Source organism: Harpia harpyja, chromosome 1, assembly GCF_026419915.1.
Source record: "Harpia harpyja isolate bHarHar1 chromosome 1, bHarHar1 primary haplotype, whole genome shotgun sequence".
NCBI lineage: Eukaryota > Metazoa > Chordata > Aves > Accipitriformes > Accipitridae > Harpia > Harpia harpyja.
In genome coordinates, this window is record NC_068940.1 from 42256883 (window position 1) to 42277422 (window position 20540).

The following is a 20540-nucleotide window of genomic DNA, read 5'->3' on the forward strand; positions in this document are numbered from 1 at the left end:
GGGGGGGGGGGGGGGGGGAGAGAGAGAGATGTCTCTACACAAAGGTGTGAGAGGATGATCAAACTGAAGAGCTAGTCGGCTCTATATAAGTTGTTTCTCCTCATGCCAAATATAAAGTAGAAATAAAAGCCAATATTAAAAAAAAAAAAAAAAATTGAGTATACCTTGACGTAAGCTAAATCTCCAAAGGCACTCTGACTCAGATTTTTCCAAGTTTACATAAACTAAAGCCAGAGCATTAGCAATCCTAGAAAGCAATAATAAGTTTACTTTTCAGGTTAAACATCCAGAATGAAAATTAACCTTCACCACTAATGCATATAAGAGGAATATGTAAGTAGTTACTGTATAAATAAATACCTCTTTTTTTTTTTTATTGCTTAAATTGCATAGTATAAAACAATGTGGAGAGTGATGTACACGTGTATTAAAAAAGCGCTGGAAGGAAGTGGAAGAATCAGCAGGTACAAAGTGACTGCAATTTGAGACTGGAGCTTTTGTGTTCTGCATTCAGTGCAGTAATTATTTATTCAGCGAAAAGAGTGAAACGTCCCGGAGGCTGCGCAGGCTGGCACTGATGTCACGCCTCTGTTTTAGATTGCATCTTCCAGTGTATTGGGTCATGTAGTTTTCAGGCACACGTCCCCTCCGGGATAGGATATCCACCATGTGGCTAAGCTTCGACCTGATAGTGGAGTAGTGGAATTGCCTCTCTTTATGTAGTTTTTGGAAATACTCTGCCCTGTGACTGGTAGAATATTCAAAGGACCGGAGAGAAGATAGTGAGCCGGTAGAGCTTGCAAGAGAGCACTGGGATGATGACGAAGACAGTGATCGCAGACTAGAATTTGTTACAGCCTTTCCAGAGAGACATGATCCTTCTTTTGACAACTTTCTGTGAAGCAGGGGTGTTTCTGTGCACTCCTCTTCCTTTGTCTGTGTCACTGCAGTCTTCAGCAAAACTGAAGTCTGAGTGCCTGTCATTCTAGCAGCGACAGAAGTCTGAGTGCCAGATTCTGCCATTACAGCATTGGTCTGCGTGGCAGCATTACACACAGTCACTACAGGCTTCTCTTCCCATGGGCCAGTTTGAGTCGATGCACTTTTCCGTTCCACTATGGCCTCTTGATCACTGAACCACTCTTCTTCGCAGAGGCAAGAATGCCCCAAGTTAAAAGGTTTTCCTCCAGGAGTATCTTCAGCCAGTTCTAGTTCTTTTAACAGTTTCTTTGGAGTACTAGACAATCTGGCAAATTCTGCTCTCAAGTTGCCTTCCACAGTATCTTCTTTAGGAGACTCTATTCTGTTTGCCAGGTGATCAAATATCGCACTGTTCCTGCAGCTGGATGGCCTCTTAGGGCTGATGGGCATTGACTGGGCATAAAGAATCCTGAACTGGAGGTCAAAGTGTTCAACCACTTGACCTGACAATAGCAGCAAGTTGCTGCTGTTCAGCTTCCCATCAGACCACGTGAAACTATTGAAAACAAACCAAAATTCACAGTTAATCTCCAGAGCATTTCAACACATACAGTTACAGATAGCAAGACTCAACTTAGAAGTGCTGTGCATAAAGAAGGTATAAAGTCGACAGACTATTCACTCACTCTTCTCCAGAAAGAGCTCTGTTTAGCTGTAGCCAAGTGCTTTGCTAGCAACAAATTGTGTAAACCAGTTTTCCAAAGCTGTTTCCAGTTTTGTGTTAGTTCCACTTAGACTCAGCTAGTCCACTTGCCATTGGCATTCATTAATACCAGGCAACAGCAAAGTTAATACATCCTTCTTGCAGAAACTCCCCCTTTCTATAGCTTCATCGGGCACCAGCAGACCCCAATACTTGCCTGTAGGAGCCTGTTGTCACTCTAATGCCATCAATTAACATGAACTTCTCATGGACTTTTCCAACAATTTTGGCACCTGACCTCATGTAGTACGTGTTCCCTGTGAGAGTTCGAACTCTCATCAGCTGTTTCAGAGAAGGGAAAAAGTAACATCAGATTTAAGTTAACTTCCAAAACATTTTGATCAGCAATTCTACCTAAAAGCAGCTACGCACACTATGGAAGACAGGAATGAAATGAACTTCCTTACATTGTCTGCGTGTGAGTGTTATTAGTTACACAGTACTAAATTTCTGTTAGATTAGGAGAGTCTGTGGAGAGAACAGCCAGTTCTAATTAATTACTGCCCACTGTAGCAGGGAACCATCTGGAGACGCGAGCCGAGTAACAACCGGACACCGATACGGTTAAAGTTGTTCTCCCTTTATTGCCCAAATAGCGTGCTTATATACCTTGTCAAGCTAAACATCAGCTGTCCACGCGCCAAAAGCTAAAATATAATTGGTTATACTATCTCTGTCCACGCGCATAAACATAGGACACAATTGGTTATACTAACTCTGTACACGCGCCTAAACATAGGACACAATTGGTTATACTAACTAAAACATGTGGAACTTGTCTCAGCCTAATTGGTTAAGATAAACTGCCGAATTGAGGTTCTTCGTGCCAAGTTTCCTTTATCTTGGAATGTGCACCTGTGTTCTTCTAATTGGCATCTTTCTTTTTTTGTCTTCTTGTTTATTCTGTTCAAGGCCTTCTAAAAGCGTCTGGAATACTTTTGCGACCGTTAGCTAAATATGTGTCCGCAACAGCCCACAAAACTAGAAGTGTTTCCCCATCCAGAGAAACTCTCACTGGGGTGAACATAAGCCTGCCCAAGCCGAGCCATAACCCAGTCATATCAGCTTATATTCAGAGGAATTAAGTAAATCACCTGAGTCACATCATCCAAACCCTTTTAAAAGAAAGCAACTATGTATTAGGAAAGAAATGAGGTGTTACCAGAGCTATACCACCCCTGAGCTTCCCGTGTTTCTGTTTTCCTTAGCAAGCAGTTCCTTGAGCCAAAAAATAAAGCTACTTAGATATTGCAAAATTAAATGCTTGAAAATTCTTGCTTCCTCAGGACAGGGATCATAGTGCATGCTCCACCCAGCACACCAGGCTGTTGCACAGCATGGCCATAGCTCCTACATACGAGTAGCATAGGGTAGTAGATGTGCCTTTTCTGCATGGTTTTCACCGAGTTTGTGAGCGGTTTCACATGTTGGATTAGAGACTGTACTGAGACCATGTGATATGGAGCCTTGGTCTTCATGAACTGAGAAACAAGTCAGAAAATCCCCTTTTATATCAGTTAACAGACAAGATGCTTTAGTCTTTCAAGGAAGTCTGATATTTTATAGAAGGGTATCTTTGATATCCATAACTATAAACTGTACCACAAAAAAAAACCCAAAACCAAACCTCACCCATGTTTAGTACTTACACTTTCCTGCTCAGGACAAACTCCCAAATTCTTGCACATTTCCAAGAAATGGGGTAGAAAGTCCTGGTCAAGAAGAATATAGACAGGGACTTTGCGGTTGTTATAGGCATCCTGAAGGTCACCAAAGATATCAATATCTGTGAAGGAATCCATCACAAGGGCAATCACCTGCAAGAGAAGTGACAACACTTGTTCAAGGGCTTTATTTTACACAAGGCCAGATCACTGCCTTCCCCAGCCATTTTTTCCTGCTGCTGTCATCAAGGCCAGATGCACGGTTTTTTGTCCTGCTGCGCAGGCCCTAGCAAGTTATAAAAGATTTCTGTATTCCTACAATGTTTCTGTAAATTCATTGTGCCCTGGAGCGCAAAGCCTAAGCCTGAAGAGGTTTTTGATCACATCTGCTGCTGCTTTTGTACACTTTCACAGCCTGCTTTCCTACATAACCTCCTGTAATGTGGCCTTTTGGTAACATTGGGGAAGCTATCGCAGCAGAATCAGGAATCCAGACAAGCCATCTCCGCTCCTGTCCTCCCAGCATGGCGTACCTGCTACAGATAGCCACCGCCTGCAGGAGAATTAGCTCAAATGGCCTCCTCACTGTCACAGCTGAAGATCTCACAAACCCCGACTGATTTCTGTTTGTGTGGTAGGAAGGCAATGCTGTCCCTGTATAAGTTACCAAGAGATAAACTAGTTCTGTGACAACATATAAACTGAATACACTACTTCCAGACTCTTACTAGAGTTCTCAGTTATTCTGAGTTTCCATCCCACACCTTCACAAGAAATCCTTCCACTCACTCAAATCAACAGTTCCTTACAGAAGGCAAGTCCTAAAACGGGAAGATTTTCTCTCAATGGGCCAAAGACAAGACAACAGTCCTACATTTATGAACAATCTCTCCAGCTAATTCAGAGCTGCATCACGCACCACTTCAGTGCTAGAATTCTCACCCTTCAAAACCAGGAATACACATTTGTGTGGGGGACACAAAGGCATAAAGGATTTGGCTTCCTGACTTACTTTTCTATTCTCTTTCTATTAGACCAGCATCAAGGACAACAGTTATACAACCGCTGTTGGTACCTGGCACCTGCCCTTATCAGGTAGGCAAGGCTTCCACACACTGCTGCAACACACCCAAGGCGTGTATGCATGCAACACAGCTGCTCTGTGTGTGGCATTGCCCATACTCAGAGGAAACATTTCCCACAAGAACAGGCTAAGCTTTGTATTCCCACCTGTGCCCTGCTCCCCAAGGGATTGGCTCTACATAGATGAGTTCTTGGGTATAACACACACAGGCACGTTGGTATCTCTGCATAAAGTTAGCTTATGCTTGAGCTTCTTGCATGTCTCCTGTGCTTTTCTTCACCCAATCACTTGTCTAAGTGCCAAAGGAAGATAAAGAAAAATAAGATGCTTTTGACAAGACCAGATGAGTAAGAAAATAACCCCTGAAAACAAAACAATTCACACTAAACCCCTTGGAAACACTGGTGCCTCCAAATGACTACTCAATTAACAGCACATTTGAGTTCTAATCCCAGAGTTAGCAGCTGAAAAAGGAATACACTTAAACTGAAAATAAGCAAAAGTATAGTTATGTTTGTTTAGAGGAGAGAGAGAAAACCCTTTTCTCTACACTCATCCATTCATGATAGCAGAGGCAAAATAGCAAGCGTCCCCTTTAGTCACTTAAGCTAACCACATTTGAGCGAACTGAGAAGAAACTATACAACATCTGAAGTTTTCCCATTCCTCACATTAACCCAAATAACTCGGACATGATTGAGCAATATTGCACAGCATCTGATATTCAGTAAGTTATAGGGGGTCAAAATTTCTCTCCGTTGCATGTCCACAAAAGTGCTCCCTGGATCAGGCATGTACATGGCAACAGCAGGAACAGCTTGCCAGGCTCTTGGCTCAGTGCGAGGGAAGGTGTTTGGCAGGATGCTACAAGCAAGAACGTGACAAACAAGTAGAGCTTTTTGGAGAAACAGATGTTTTCATGGAGTTTACTCGAGTCACCAGGCTGGTCTCATCTACCTGATAAGGATGCTTTGAGAACAGAGCTTCCTCTGTCACAGTTTCTGGCCAGAAGCCCAACATTCATGTCATCCTCAAACTCGCCCTAAGCTTCTGCACTCAGAAGGGGGCAGGGACTAAGCTCAGCTGCTGATTCAGCCAGCACATTAAACACAGAACCAGGGGTTGCTTCACCTGGCCACCTGAAGAGGAAGCTATACATTTAAATTTCAGCTAAGCCAATTGAATGGCTGCTAACGAGAAGGGTGGTTCCCTCGTGGGGATTACAGTTGGAGGCTATAAACTCAGGTAACATAATGAGTTACAGAGAACAGTTAGAAGTTACTACACTGCATGATTTTTAAGCCATACTCTGCATCAGATCAAAACCATCCACTCCTGTAGGAGGGAAGTCCTGCTAAGAGCAGGTCTGCACATTACTTAAGGGCAATTAACAAGACAAAGAAGGGAGATGTAATCATAGGGTTATCTCTGTAGACAACCGTCTTTTATAATAAAGAGGCCTTTTTTGTGTCATATCCTTTCAGGGACAGTAGGAGGTTTCTGCAAGCGAATCTGGCTTGCAGAGCACATCAGTAAGGAACCTGGAATAGGAAGCCTTCCGCTTTGAGCAAGAGCGAGATCAGCTCGAAACCAGCGGGTGGTTTGGCCATGAGCAGCAGCAGCAGTTCTGCACGCAGTACTGGGGGACGGGGAGCTCTTGGCCCCCCACCGCTGGAGCAACGTAACCGGGAAAGTGAGATTTCACGGGTGTAGCGCATAGATGCCCGCTGTCAGGATGAGTACCGCTCGTTGTGCGTTTACGAGCTTGCCCTCCTAACGAGGCTTTCTTTGCTCGACGGGGCTTTTAAAGCCGCTCGCCCTTGCTTAGCGTCACACGAAGGAGATGCTCACCGACACCGTTGCTGATTTTTGTTCCGGTTCGCAGACCCGCTGGAGAAGGGCCCCGGGGCAGGGCGCTTTCGGGGGGCGCTGCCGGCAGAGCCCGCGCCCCCGGCACCCCACCCCCCACCCCGGGCGCTGCCCGGCGGCGGCGCGCACTCACCTGCCGGGCGGAGCGGATCTGCCGCCGCACCGCCTCCTTGCAGCCGTAGATGCTCTCCCCGCAGCCGGGCTGGAAGTGAGCCTCCACCCGCGTGAGCCCGCGGAAGGCGCCGCTGGCGAAGCCCGGCCAGCCCAGCTCCAGCGCCGGCGGCTCCAGGTCCGAGCGCTCGGGGAAGTAGGTGAGCGAGGAGGCGTCGAGGGAGGCGCCGGGCGAGGGCTCGCCCGCCGGCTCCGGGGCCGCGGCGGGCGGCAGGGCGCCCCGCGCGATGGCCTGCACCTCGGGCTCCGAGAGGAAGGGCGGCAGCTGCTCCCGCCGCAGGAAGGCCCGCAGCGCCTCGGGGCCGCCCGCCACCAGCTCCTCCAGCGCCAGCCGCTGCGCCTCGCTGTACGGCCCGGGCGGCCGCGGCGGCCAGCGCCCGGCGCCCTCCTCCAGGCACTGCGACGGGTTGGCCATGGCGCGGCGCAGCCCAGCCGGCGCTCCGCAGCGCCTTTATAGCGGCTTTGAATCCAAACAGGGCCGCGCCGCCGCCGCCAGTGGGGGAGCCGCGCTCCGCCCCGCGCCCCGGTTGGCTGCGGCGAAGGCGGCCCGGCCCCGCCGCTCCGCCCGGCCCCGCTTCAGGGGCGGGCCGAGGGGAAGGAGCGGGGCTAGCCCAGCCGTTCTCCGCAGCCTTGGGGCCAGGCGGCCGCCCGGCCCGGCCCGGCCCTCCCCTCGTCAGGCCGCGGAGGTCCCCTTGGCTGAGGCGGCCGTTTCACGCAGCCTGGCCTTCACGCACGAACCCCTTCCTTGCGGCTTCAAGGGCCAGCCGCGCCGGAGACCTTGGCCCTCGCTGCAACACGGCCCCGTTCCTCTCACCCGCCATGTCCTGCTGTCCCGTCAGGCAGGGCTGGGAGGCTGCGGGTGCTTTCGGCTTCGCCCGAATCAACCTCCCCCGCCCGAGAATGACCCTCTTAATGAAGCGCCTTAACAAATGCCGGGCCTAGTGCCTCGGACATGACGAAATCCAGGAAAGGCAGTTACAGTTTTGGCCTTCCTGCTTGTCCCCATCGCGAATTACTGCTACCTGCTGAAAAAACAAAAAGTTACACCTACCCGCTGCCTAGATTTACTCTTCTAGACAATTCCTAACTGTACTTACAGTTGAGAGAGAGGCAGAGGCATCCAGGCGGAGCCCCAAAATGTAAACCAATTAAATAAAACTCAGTGGCATTTTTGTACTATTAAAAGAAATTTAATGTAATTTTTAAATTAAAAAATTCAATCTCTCTATTAAAGACACTGAGTCAGGTGCTAATACTGTCAGACATACCCTTTTGGCTTGAGTTTTACATACAATTTAAGATTTTATGCATTGCTTCAACATGTTAAGAAACCATCTTTTCATACTTACAGTAGCAATAAAGTCAATTCCATACAATATCAAATATCCTTTTTTTAAAAAAAGTTTTAAATATATTAGACTCTGATTGCCAAAATGCCATTTTATACACAAAGCTGCTAATACAATATACAGTTCTTAGATTATTTTTTCACATAAAATACATTTTGTCAAGTTTTATTTGTACATCATTTACTACTGATCGATGGAATTACAAGTTATTGCAGAAGGCTTGCCATCATTTGTTAATATCCTGTACATGCAGCAGTCACACCGAGCTGTACCAGGGTTACTGACACTCCTGTAGTCCATTCTCACACTGCAATCTATAGGCTGAAGATGTAGAGGTGGCAATACTAAGGCTGCATCTGCACTGTTTAAAAACCCGTATCTCCCCTCCAGCTGCGGGTGGAGGTAAATGCATTGTAGGTATAGGTTTGGGAACGGGTGTCTTGAGCAGAGTCTCCTCTGCTACAGCTTCTGCAGTTGAAATATAGCAAAATATTCTAGGTCGTAATTGTGCCATGGCAGATGTTGCCTGAAGAACCCAGCAGTACTCAAATTGTGGGGGGGAACTGAGAAGTCCATTACCAGTTTGGCCAACACAAAAACAGCAGAATAAAGCTGAAGAACAACCAGGGACAAGAAATTCTGTTGTACAGCCACAGGCAAAACAAAACAAAACAAAGTAAATATTAGCTGTGTTCTGTAGTAAGAGGCTAGACTTTGCTGCTACAAGCATGTTCTGGATTCTGCCTGTAGAGAACTGCTATAACAAAGGAGGTCAACACTATTTGTTAAATTAGAATTAAGACCCTGTGCATTTCCTTTCTGTGTATTTAGGAAGAAAGAACTGGTGAGAGTGAGAGAAACTGAAAAAGCAAATAAAAACTTCAAAATCTGGTATGCTCTGAACTGTTATCCCCTTGCAAAATAGTCTCCAAGTTAAAGAACAGCACTATATAGTCACCACAAACCTTCCAGAGACTAGTTACCAAGTTACCTTTAGCAAGTATGATAAGGCACAGAAATATCCAGACGTAGGGAGAACACCTTCCAGCAGATGGACAACAGTTCATCTATGGCTCACTGGAGACCAGTGCTATTGCTTTCTCGGTTAAGATGCTCCTATTTCATGGTATTGCTGATTTAGTTTCAGCAGAGAAGATTTGGGTAAACAGAGCTCCAAGATTAAAGCAAAAGAACACTAAACAGAAGTTGTAATGCCATTTGGTAGCTTGTAAGTGCTTTCAACCCCACAAAATAAGACCCTGCTCCATAAACTAGAGAATTCCCTGCCTCCACTGAGTATTGCACTGATTCATTATTGCTATTGCCCTGCCATGCTCTTCTTCCCTGCCAGGAGTTCCTTATCCTCATGGTTCTTGAACCACACCTGCAAGGTGGTACAGAATCACATCAGCTAGAGTCAGTTCTTCCCAAATTGGGAGGGTTTTAAGATTCTGGAGAACCACAGAAGTGAGACTAAGTGGGCTAAAATCACATCACTTGGTATGTGAAACACAGATCCCAGCAATGGTACTTAAGCCCTTATCTAACATTTCAGTGCTGGGACTTTCTTGGTTGAGCTCAGTAAAGCAGAGACACTATTTTGAGAGACACCTTTTTTTCCATCTAAAAAAAAGTCTACATGGAAAGTAAAGCTGCTCTCATCAACCACTTAGTTTGCTAGAAACAGTACAACTTCAGCATACAGGAAGATTTTGCAAGCAGAATGGTTATTCTCATGTGCAGTTCTGCCTACAATAGACCCATCAATACATCCACGTTCTCAAATCTTTGCGTAGTCTGTATGAATAACTACCACCTTTGGCTTACTGCTAACAGAAGTGGGACTCTAATCTGACCTTGAATCTGTACTTAGATGTTTATTGAGCCTAAAAACACAAGAGTATAGCATAAAAACCCCCAAATCTTCCTCTAGTAAGCCAAGTGCTAGATATGCCAGTCACAACATGATTTCTAGTTTCTACAGCTTTTTCGCAATTTTAAGATCCAATGAAATAGCCAAGTGCCTTCTGCTATGTACCTCAGAGCCTTCCACTGGGATGGCCTTTAAAACACATAGATATAGAAAACCACTATTGTTGTAACACTGCTAAATTTTATAATAAAAAGCCCTGTTCCTAGAGGTAGGCTCCTACAATGCACATGTAAGAGTATCTATGTGTTTGTTATTCCCCCAAAAGCCTGTTTGTCTCTACAAAACAGTTTACCAGAAGCAGGTTAAATATCCACTTTACAGAATTGCTCATCCCAGACCTAAACCCAACAGCTCTGCATGCAGCATGAACTGCCAGCTCCTTCCCTGAGTATATTCACCAGTGCGCCACAGGCACTGACCATTATATCCCAAATGTCACCAACGCATGAGCATGAATCAATTCTAGGTCACTCTTCAATAGCCTTCGCAAGTCCCACTCTGATGCTACTTCATCCCAAAGCCAGTGGTAGATAAATACTTGGCATGGTTGTGAAACATGGCCTGGAAGATTTATTGATTACTGACTCTCTTGCCTGAATAAGAATTGATTACATTTGATCAGATGCCACAGTGAGCATGTTAGCTTACAGTGATAAAGCCAGAAGAGCTGTATTACAGCCAATTTTACAATTACAATATGAAGTCCAATTAGGGGGATGTTTTGTAATCTAGAATCTGTAATATTTTTTGCCTGATAGCAAATCAATTATTGGTTTGCTCAACATCACAGCTAGAGTGATGAGTTCCTGGAGTTGCACATATAAACACAGTGAAATACCAATGGACTAAAAGCTGTTAGTCCAAAATGGACTGGCTTCCTACAGTTTTAATGTATTAACAACTCTCAGTGAAAGCAACCCTCAACTACTTAACACTATTGCATTCAACAGTCTCCTTTTCATTTGCTTGGTGTTAGGTAGGATTCAATACACTTGATAACACAAAATTGCTCTGAGAAGGAAAAGGGCCCAACTCCTTCCATGGGAGGGAAGGCATCAGCGGGGCCCGAATTTTGCACCACTTACAACCTAGTGGATAGTGGCACCAAAATTTGTTACACTGAGTCCAGAACTTTTGTTAGGATGGATGTGGAGAGACAACCCTCACTACCATGGGAGAAGAGAGGCATCTGAAAGAGCATCTCCCCCCGCTCAGTAATACCCAGGCTACACTTGGTGTTATCCCAGAAGAATTTTCTCGAGGTAATCAGAAGACCCACTGTTACCCACACACAGATGCCGTGAAGTCTGTCCGGTTACCATATCATCTTCTTTCTACTACAGAATGACTTTTAAAATCCCTTGAGCTTAAGTCAAGCACAAGAAGTATTTTCTAGTCTTATATTTAGCATATGCATTTCAATAATGGAGGAAGCTCAACTTCTCTGAATGTTTCAAAACATACGAAGAAATCCCCTGCCTTTAACTGAACTGAGGTTTTAAAAAAAAAAATCAGATCAACTGCTACCATTTGTTCCTAAAACTGGTGAGGGAAGAGAATTGTACCTTCAGAGTTCAAAAGAGTAAATTGTCAGCCTGGTAATAATCTCACAGGTCCAAAAGTGTTTCCTGCACAGCGTGGTTGTGGTGGTGACACACAGCCACCTCTGCTGCCTCGAGGAGCCGAGAATGAGGAGCCCAGAGCCCTGTATCATAATACATCCAGCCCCAGCAATGAGCTAGATTTGATGGGGAGCAGAGGGTAGCACTTAACAGTGAGTTTCAGCCTCAGTCAACTTTTTATAGCCTAGAAAAAAGGAAAGGCTGTCAGGATTCCCACAGGGGGAGCATACATGTGAAGTGTAACATTGATGTCTAACAGCCGCCAGCTAAAAGGAAGAGGGATGGAAGCTGCATTTACTGTTGCTTGGCTGAAGCACAACGACGTGAGCTGGATTTAATCCAATGATGACTTACGGAGACCCAAACAGGCTTATGTTTTCAGAGTTTGGAATTTAAACTGCCCAAGAAGACACATATTCCTGCAGGCAAATAGTTATGTTTGCAATAGCCCCTCTGTGCAGAAAAAGGGTTGAAGATTTACAGTTACTTCTGTAGATAAAACTTGTTAACTCAACTGTGGCCAGTTCCTCAGAGCTCTCCCCCATGGGGCACGCACCTTTCACCTCCCCCAGGTATGCAAAGCCTTAACTTGCTAAAAAGCCAGTGCCAAACCCCCAGGTTATACCGTGCTAGTGTTTCTCAGGTAGTCTGTCAGAGCTAACATGAACTACACTAAAACACTGGTGGTGGTGTGCCAGCCACTCTACAGCAGAGAGGCTTTGCTAAGTACTGCATGGCACTAGGTGACTCCCTTATACATAGAGGCATTTAAGTCTTCTTCTGACAGCTACTAACCACTGCTGATGATTTCAGCATGGGAGCTGGAAAACAGACAAAGAAAATCTCCCGCCCTGCTGCAATGTTCAACTACAAAAGCAATGATTTAACAGTTATTTATCAGCCAAAAACTTCAGGTTAACACAAGCGTTGTAACATCTAGGGAGATTAGAAACACTTTCATGGCATTTCTAGATTAGTGTTAGCAAGCCTTTCCTCCTCAGCCCTCCCGAGCCCTGTGGTTCTGGAAATCCAGAAAAAATCAGAATGCAAAGCATACTGCCCATAGTATCTGTGTTGAGCGTACAGAGTAAACAAACAGAATCAATAGGAAAGTGAGATCAGCAAAAGTCTTTTCAGTTTTAACAAATTAAGAGTCTAAATAGTACAAATAAGTTTTTTAAATTACTTATCCCAATATAGACCTTTGTCAGTATTTTATTGCAGTAAAGTCCTATTGCCAGGGCCCCTTATTGCAACATCAGTTTTAAAGCCTATTGAGTGAAGCCTGTTCCAGGAAAAGTTCTGCTTCAAACCTAATGGCAGTCTGCAGTGATGAGTTTACATGAGCAGAATAGGACCCAACCAGTGGACAGTTTTTGATGGTGAGCTGTCACTGCAAGGAGATAACACCTTGCAAACTTCCTAAAGCAAGTGCAGCATCTATGCTTGCTTGTTGCTCAGGCCCTGTAAATGCTGGATCCAGCTGTACGGAAAACAGCTCTGTCCACTCTTGCAAACCCTGTGTGGGGTTGATCTCCCCTCCAGGATATATGCATCACTCAAGAGTGAAAATTCAGGTCTGAACTGTCACCTTCCAGAAGCTTGGTGACTTACAGCAAGAGGCTCAGATGCAAAGATTTTAATTCACATCCTTTCTTTGTTCCAAGGCATCTCATGACTCCCCAAGGACAGGGAGGCAGTGCACCATTCCTTCTTCCCCAGGGAGCAAGACTAGGGTGACTCTTTTTACATCATATTAATGCACACCCCTTCCTCTCCTAAGAGCTTTGCTCCACCTGTATTACTCATTCAACTGCAATGGAAGCAATTGGCAGGGTAAAGTACAATTCGAGATGAACGAGGCCACCACAGTCAGGATGTCCATAACCAAACTCTCCCTTTGGAATGCAAACAACCTGGCCGCTGCAATAGATCCAACCAGCCCACCCACGACTTTTTTCCTCTGGGGTGAGAAACAGATGAGACTAGGAAATTCTGCAGCACCCATGCACCTTCTCTTCCATTTCCTCCATGGGAGCTTTGAATTTCAAGAGGGGTGGATCACCACTGGACACTGTGTAATACACTGAGGTCCCATTGGAGCTGTAGGGAGAAGTCCTGGATCCAATTAGATGCGACTTGGCCTCACCCCCATTCTCAGCAACTCCTCCCACGCCACTGCCGAAGTGGGTGCTGAGGAAAGGGTGACTGAGGAGTTTGGCTGCAGCTCGCTGCCGCTTAAGTTCGGAGAGTGTTTGATGGTTGTGCTCCTTGTAGGTACCCCAGAACTGCTGTGTGTCAGGGAGTCCAGGGTTGCCATAGGGCAACATGAGGCCTGGGTTACTGTCAGGGTCAGTGTGCATACTCCAAATGTCCCCGTTGGAAAAGGTGTACTGGTAAGTGCTGGCAGATGCCATGAGTCCATTCTGGAGGGGGATTTCAGAGTCACACTGGGTGCTTTTGTTTGCTAACTCCGGAAGGAGGGAAGAGTTCTCCAGCACTGAATTCTGTAACAAGAAGACATGAAAGAAGAGCATCTTCCCCCATCCCTCATAGCACGGTTCATCCCTGTGACAACTTCCTAAGCCTGCTCACACTCCGCCTTTCCACCAGACAGGTACTGCAGCACAAACATTGAATTCACCCACTAACGGGACCCTATAATGCTGTGAGCCCCAACCAGGAGCTGGTTGCCAACCAGGGACATGGAATGTTAACTCAGAAGGAGTTAAAAAAAAAAAAGATAGATAAGCATATTAATATAACGTGACAATAACTGAATTAAAAACAAATAACTGCAAAGCAAGATTACAATTCTTTTGTGATTACCAGTTTGCTAGCACTAAAGAGAAATGTACATGCTATTTTTTTCTGAACTTCCTGGTTCACTAGGGCATTATCTCAAAACTATTTATGCAGCTGTAAATCTGAAACAGTCCTTCCACTTGAGTGGGATATCCCAGTTTCTGCCAAATGAGAACTGGGTCTTTTGCTTACATCTGATGGAGGAGGTTTACAAATTTTTCAGCCGCCTTCCATCCCAGGGCACCCATTGCTATTGAACCTGCGCTACCAGCCCTCCTCGGTGACTCCCATAATAGAGAAGAGATTCCTTACGGGGTCTGTATTCTCCTGGTCAGACCGAGTCTCCCCAATTTCTCCAATGAGACCCGAATTTCTTCCTTCTTCTGCTGCCCCCAGTTGCTGCCAGACAATGGCCTCTTTCTCGCACTCCTTCCTGTAAAGGTTTGTTCGGTCCGAAAGGCTGGCCCTCCTCACCACCTTCCTGTTAGACAGGGAGAAGGGGCATCGAAGCTGTGAGCAGGACACGACATTTCCTCTTACCCTGTAGCTCTTTACACCTCCTCCTCGTGCTTCACAGCCTCTCCCCGCTGGAATGGAATGCGAATTTTTCTTCCTGGCACCCACGCAAAGCAAAGGCACTACTTTGGCTATTAAAGGTGGGAGGAATTTTAAGGACTCTAAAAGTAGTACTGCAAATCTGTGTTAGATCTCATACAGCTCACCTAATGGAACTACTCTGCAACCAGTGGAGTAAATATAGAGGGAAACAGCCCACAGGCTGTTTAGGAAGTTTTGTGGTCTGCAGGACTGCTTGGTGGCTAGTAAACATCTTATAAAGACCTGTGCAAACTGTGTCTGAGCACAGTATCTTGGCCATGAGACATATTATTGAGAAGCTCAAGTTAATCCACTTGAAGCACTGATTTTCTGACACCAGTATCAGTGGTTTAAGAGGGTAAATTCTAACCACTTGGTCCTCTGCTCAGAGAAGTTCTTAAACCACAACAGCGCAAAGCCATTTTCCCCCCAGGAAACAACACCTCTTTCTAGTGATAGAACCACTCTTCAAAGGAGCTCTGCTTTCAGCAACCAAAAGTCAGCTTCTGCCTTTCAGAGTTTGTTTAGAAAGGACAGACGGGTTGCTCTCCTCATGCCGACTCCAGAGTGCTCTGCAACCACATCTGGGTGGCCAAGCTTACGCACCGGGTGACCTGCAGGGAACAACGCACTTACCCCCGGCTGCCAGTGCTGGAGGTCCTTCGACTTAGGGAGGATTTATGCCTCATCTGAGACTTCATGATCACATCGTGTTTGTGTTTCAACTCCAGAAGCAATACTTTGAATTCCTCCTCTTCACACAGATCTATGGCACACACAAACCAAGCCATTAATCAGACAGTTCAAATGTGGTACCATTAACACCATGTTACTAACGGTGCCTTCCTAGTATATACAACCACAAAAGCTAGGAGGAAGAGAAGGGAAATTTAAGCAAAATATGCTTAGGCACATTAATCTCTAAACAATTTAGGGGAGACAGAATGGTTTGGACACCTAAACAGGAGCAGAAAACAAGAGCTGCTGACTGTGATGGGGGCTCAGCTTTGCATTGATCCAGCTATTCAGCTAGGTTTTGTCCCATCTCTGCAGCATGCTGTGCCTTTACCCATGAAAGGGTGAGAGATATATTGACCACTGTATCAACACTTCAAGATGGGAGGAAAAGAAATTTCTGTAATTACCAGACTGCAGCTCCCCTGAATACAGCATTTTTACTTAAGCCTCCAAAATGAAAAAAAGAGCAGACAAAACCAGACCAGACCAGGGCAGAAGACAAGAACTTTCAACCTTCAAAATAAGAATGTACATATTTTTCAATTAAGGCTCAGAAAACCTTTTGCCAAAAGAAAATATGGCACAAGGTTATAATACACATGTTCAGATGCTAGCAGTTTTACTTCCAATCTGTTCCAAGACTTGTGTATGCCTTCTCATTCCCCTCCAACCCCTTGTAGCTTACCACACTTCATTGCATCAAAGCAAAGTTAGACACCCATGTCTTAGGGCAGCACTCAACAGCTGCTCAGGTCCAAGACTACAATGTCAGAGCGGAGAGACTCCCAAGCACAGGTACAGAGGGATAACATGAGTGTAAACACACAGGCAGAAAGACTTGGTGCTTGAGAAACTCCTTCTCTCTTGTTTTTATGAGCAGGAATAAGCGTTTTCAGAAATAACAAAGTAGGTGCTTTAAAACTTCAGTCCCAGTTAAAGTAACTGCAACTTTGATTCTAAAAACATCTGAAAAATGATGTTAATGCTTCTGAAAGCACCATGTGAAGACTCCAGCACACTTAGGGGGAAAAGCTTTTCTTAGTGATTTCTATTTTTAAGCTTAGTAAACTCACCTATTGGCATCTCATCCAAAGATGTCCTAGCACTCAAACTAGCCCCGTGGGACACAAGCAACTCGGCCATCTGCATCTAAAGAAAGGGAAAGAAAGCCAAGTTGACAGAGGTATTTTAGGCAATTGCTTTCCTCCTCAAAGCTGAAAAGTTGGAATAATATAAGAAGAAATGGCATGCATGCTCAACTCGCCTCAAATTATTCTGGTACGTGTGTGATGTTAAACATTTTTCCTACCATTCACCTGCACAGACATACTCTCCCCAAACTTTCTCAGCAACAGGTTCTTTTTGGAGCCCCAAGGACCTCATCTGATGCTGTCCAGAGAGTCCAGCCCTAGTACAGATTTCTTCTATTTGCAGAGTGCTCCACAATTTGTCCAGGCAGAAAGAAATGTCACCCTCATCCATGACATTTGCAACAAAATCATTACCTGTCCCCAGAAAGCAGCAGCATGAAGAGGTTCCCAGCCATCCCAGTCCTTAACATCCAGGCTTGCCCCCTGGTCAAGAAGGACTTCAGCTGCATGCAGATAACCATTGGCTGCAGCTATATGTAGCTAGGAGATAAGGAACAGAGCATGAACCACCTGCAAGGACCATGAATGGTTTTATACACCAAGTTTCAGTGGAATTTCTTGGATAACGTCCGAGTCTAGATCTGGACAGGCAGCACATTTCACATTTGGCAGACGCCATCAGGTCAAAAGCAGGTTGTTCCTGTTACTGAAACTCAGTATTACCTGTATGTAATTCTGTTTAGAGAGGAAACTGCTTAACAGTTCTTAAAATAACTTACATAAATGGGTTAGAAGAATAATGTTTTTACATTTTAAATCAAGGGCTCTTAAGTGCTTCCAACTCTGTAGGGAAACAGCACCATTAAAATGCAAGCTTGCAAAGGAGAATATCATCCACTATAAACTCTGCATTCCTCATGCCAGAAGAATGTCTCCTCTTCGCCATTTAAGTGCTGTGGATGTGATTTTTTTTTGATCAAATTTTCAGCCTGCTTTAGTCAGGACTCTCTTTGTGCAACTGCACTTCCACTCATGCTCTAATCATTTTCACCATTTGAAAATCAAAAACATTTTAATCCTTGGCTACTTTTAGTTAAGGGAATATGATTTTTCAGATATTGGCTTCCAACTACAACCACCACTTTGGAGACATCAATAATAGTCTCCTTTAGTCCCCCACGACACTTCATGTCTCTGAAGATTTTCACAATTGCGGTCTGCTGTTGCATCTCTGAGCAAAACATTGACCTATGCACTACTCTGAAGGTATGAACTCCACTCAGAGCTCATCCTATTTCAACTCTGCTGAAGAGGAGAATGAAAGCTTCTTTTCAAATTTTCCATGTGGATTCCACTACACAAAGTTAAACCCTCATCCGGAAATAAATTCTGATGCTTTCTGGCAATTCAATTAATTTCTACATAAATTCCATGGCACTGGGTCATACCCTCTAGAGGCCGTATGAATTAACAAGGAATCACTTGGGGGTGATATAAAAAGGGAAGCCAAGAGGTCTGCTTAAATTTATGTATATAATCCTTGTTAAAGTGAAAAATGCATTAAAAAAAATAAGCTGCAATAAAAGCTTCAGTCATCCAAGTTTATCTTGGAGGGATGCCCTCCCCTTACACTTCTGATATATGTTATAGGTGACAATTTAGATTAAGAAATCTGAATGCACTGCCATGGTCTGGCCATCAAACAAATGACACCAAATGGCCTGTATATCAGTTATGTCTGGACCCAAGCATCAAGTGACCAAGGTTGTATGAAAGTCCCAACACCTAAGACAGCATTACTGAACTCTCCCTAAGTTGGGACTGCTGTAAGCAAGGATTTAAGAGACACGTCTGCAGGTGAAAAAGAAGGGAACAGGACTAGGATTGTTCAGCCTCCTCAGTCCCTGTCCAGTCAAATCAGATGCCAGCTTGTTTGTGCTGTACATTTGTCCTGAGTGCTCTCCTCTGCTCAGGGCCAGATGCCATCCTATGTGAATAAACACAGCACTCTGTATGAGCCAGATGCTATGCAAATCAGAAAGAAGAGGAGGCAGAAAGTCTTCAGAGTGCCCAACACCAGGTCCTGCTCCCATGAAAACCAGAGAAGTCTCACGTCTCCTCCATGGGGGTCAGATCAGACTATGAGACTAGCAAGAAGCAAGACATTACTGGGAGGTCATTCAGTCCCATTTCCCCAGAGGTCAGCAGAAGTGCTATGTTTTGCAACTCCTCATTGTGGGATTTCTTGCACCTTTCTTTGGAAGCTGCTGGTACCAGCCACTGTCAGACAGGACCCAGGATCTCAGCAGCCTTGCTGCAAGACCTGAGCTGCTGGACAACTGACAAGAGCTCACATGAACAAGGGATTCGCTTCAAAAAGCACAGGGTTAGACACTAACTTGTCAGCTGTACTCATGGACAGCACCTGTTCCTACACGACAATAAACTAAAACAGGGAAAAAGATCAAAATAGCTTCCTCACTCCTCTCAGTGACTTGTACGTGTTGATTTTCTGTAATTCCTGCCACAGGGCAGGTTTCGTAACCTACGGGCTGAAGGAAGGCAAAATTGAAGCTGCCACAGTTTCACTCACCAGCGTAGCACCTTGGGCATCAGTCCTGTTCAGGTCTTGTCCAGTCGCAAGTATGTCATGAATGTCACAGATCATGACCTGCTCCGGAGCAGCCCGCATCTCATTGATTCTTTCCTGTGTAATCCCTGTTAAAATTCCAGTTAGAGGGAGAAGAGTTGGAAAGGGTCTTTGTCTCCACTGGTTGAGTAAAATTAGACTTATGATTCCTGGCTGATATGACCTCACATCCTTTTCAGAGGCTACGTAGCTGAGGGGACTGTCAGCTGCCCTTCACCCTCGTCGTTATTTAGGAATCAGAAAAACTAGACAGAGTCAGGTTCCAAGAAATTATGCCAGGCAGCAGCTCTCTGCTTTTCTCCAGAGGCAAATCAAGAGCTGAGAAACAAGGTAATTTTTAGTACTACATTGACCCATTTTTGTATTTTACATGAACTCAGTCTCCTTACCTTGATAGGCCATGCAAGTCTCAATGACATCCAGAGTTGGCTCATCTTCACAGAGGTCATACGGCATGTTGCCATCTGCATTTACTGCCAACAAGTCTGCTCCACTGCAAGGAGAAAGCGGCGTTACACAAGAAAGGACCTCAGACATCCTAGAGCAGACAGTGCCAAACACTGGGATAAATGCTTAGCAAAAACTAACTGGAGTTTAATAGTTGCCCAAATGTCACCAAGATTTGTGTGAGATAAGAAAGATTTGAAGCAAAGCCATGGAGCTATGAATGGGAAAGATGAAGTCCAGAAGTGGATGAAAGGGAGCATGCTACACCTCCCTCATGGGCTATGGGGCACATCAGCCACTGGGCCATTCCTGTCCTCTCCTGATCCTGGCACTGGACAGACTGGCAGCTTCTCAATGACAGAAGTGATTTATTTGCTGAATTTCTGGATAATAATGCCAAACAACTACCAGGTGCTTGTTATCTGGGCATCTGGCAGTCCTTCACTGAAAAGTTCTCAAGGACCAGAAAAGTTGGGAAAGGTAGGGGCTGAATGGTGGAGGGAGCCTTCCACCTAGCCAAGGGCACGTTGGCAAAAAATAGCAATAAAAAAAATAGCCTGTCAACTGGTGAATTTTTTCTTTCTGATTTTCCAAAAACACTTCTCTAAGTGCTTTATTGACCTCTGGGAGGTCACTATTTGGAAGTAAAATTGCCAGCTAAATTGATTACTGTCCCCATATTCCCCCATAGTAGAAAATTTCCAGCACCTTCTGAACTGTGCCACTTTAGCTAGCTGTTAAATAGTTTCAGCTGAATTCTGATCTACCTTGACAGCCATGGAAGGACAGCAGACAGTATCCACTTGCATTTAGATTCCTGTTTATTTATTTTTTTC

The 20540-nt window shown here is 45.1% G+C and overlaps 2 protein-coding genes across 2 annotated transcripts in view; both read right to left on the minus strand.

The window, feature by feature from the left end:
• Positions 1-36: 36 nt before the first annotated feature.
• On the minus strand, positions 37-6993 carry LOC128142888 (protein FAM83D-like). Its single transcript, XM_052789567.1, has 4 exons — positions 6435-6993; positions 3334-3501; positions 1842-1966; positions 37-1477 (listed from the first exon to the last, which is right to left on the minus strand). Exons 1-4 carry the CDS (start codon positions 6885-6887, stop codon positions 523-525), a joined length of 1701 nt encoding a protein of 566 aa, XP_052645527.1. The 5' UTR covers positions 6888-6993; the 3' UTR covers positions 37-522.
• Positions 6994-9338: 2345 nt separating this feature from the next.
• Positions 9339-20540, minus strand: part of PPP1R16B (protein phosphatase 1 regulatory subunit 16B) — a 64983-nt gene continuing 53781 nt past the window's right edge. The window contains exons 5-11 of the mRNA XM_052789576.1: positions 19647-19750; positions 19201-19325; positions 17022-17147; positions 16590-16665; positions 15415-15544; positions 14494-14662; positions 9339-13883 (exon numbers count right to left, since the gene is read on the minus strand). Of these exons, the coding sequence (XP_052645536.1) occupies positions 13362-13883; positions 14494-14662; positions 15415-15544; positions 16590-16665; positions 17022-17147; positions 19201-19325; positions 19647-19750 (1252 nt within the window). The 3' untranslated portion in view covers positions 9339-13361. The remainder of the gene's footprint in view (positions 13884-14493; positions 14663-15414; positions 15545-16589; positions 16666-17021; positions 17148-19200; positions 19326-19646; positions 19751-20540) is intronic.

Bases quoted from the DNA above. Each gene is read 5' to 3' on its own strand.
- LOC128142888 (XM_052789567.1), bottom strand. From the start codon at position 6,887: ATGGCCAACCCGTCGCAGTGCCTGGAGGAGGGCGCCGGGCGCTGGCCG. The intron at 3,502-6,434 runs GTGAGTGCGCGC...CTTCTCTTGCAG, and splicing joins AGATCCGCTCCGCCCGGCAG to GTGATTGCCCTTGTGATGGA. The intron at 1,478-1,841 runs GCAAGTATTGGG...TGTTTTCAATAG, and splicing joins GTGACAACAGGCTCCTACAG to TTTCACGTGGTCTGATGGGA.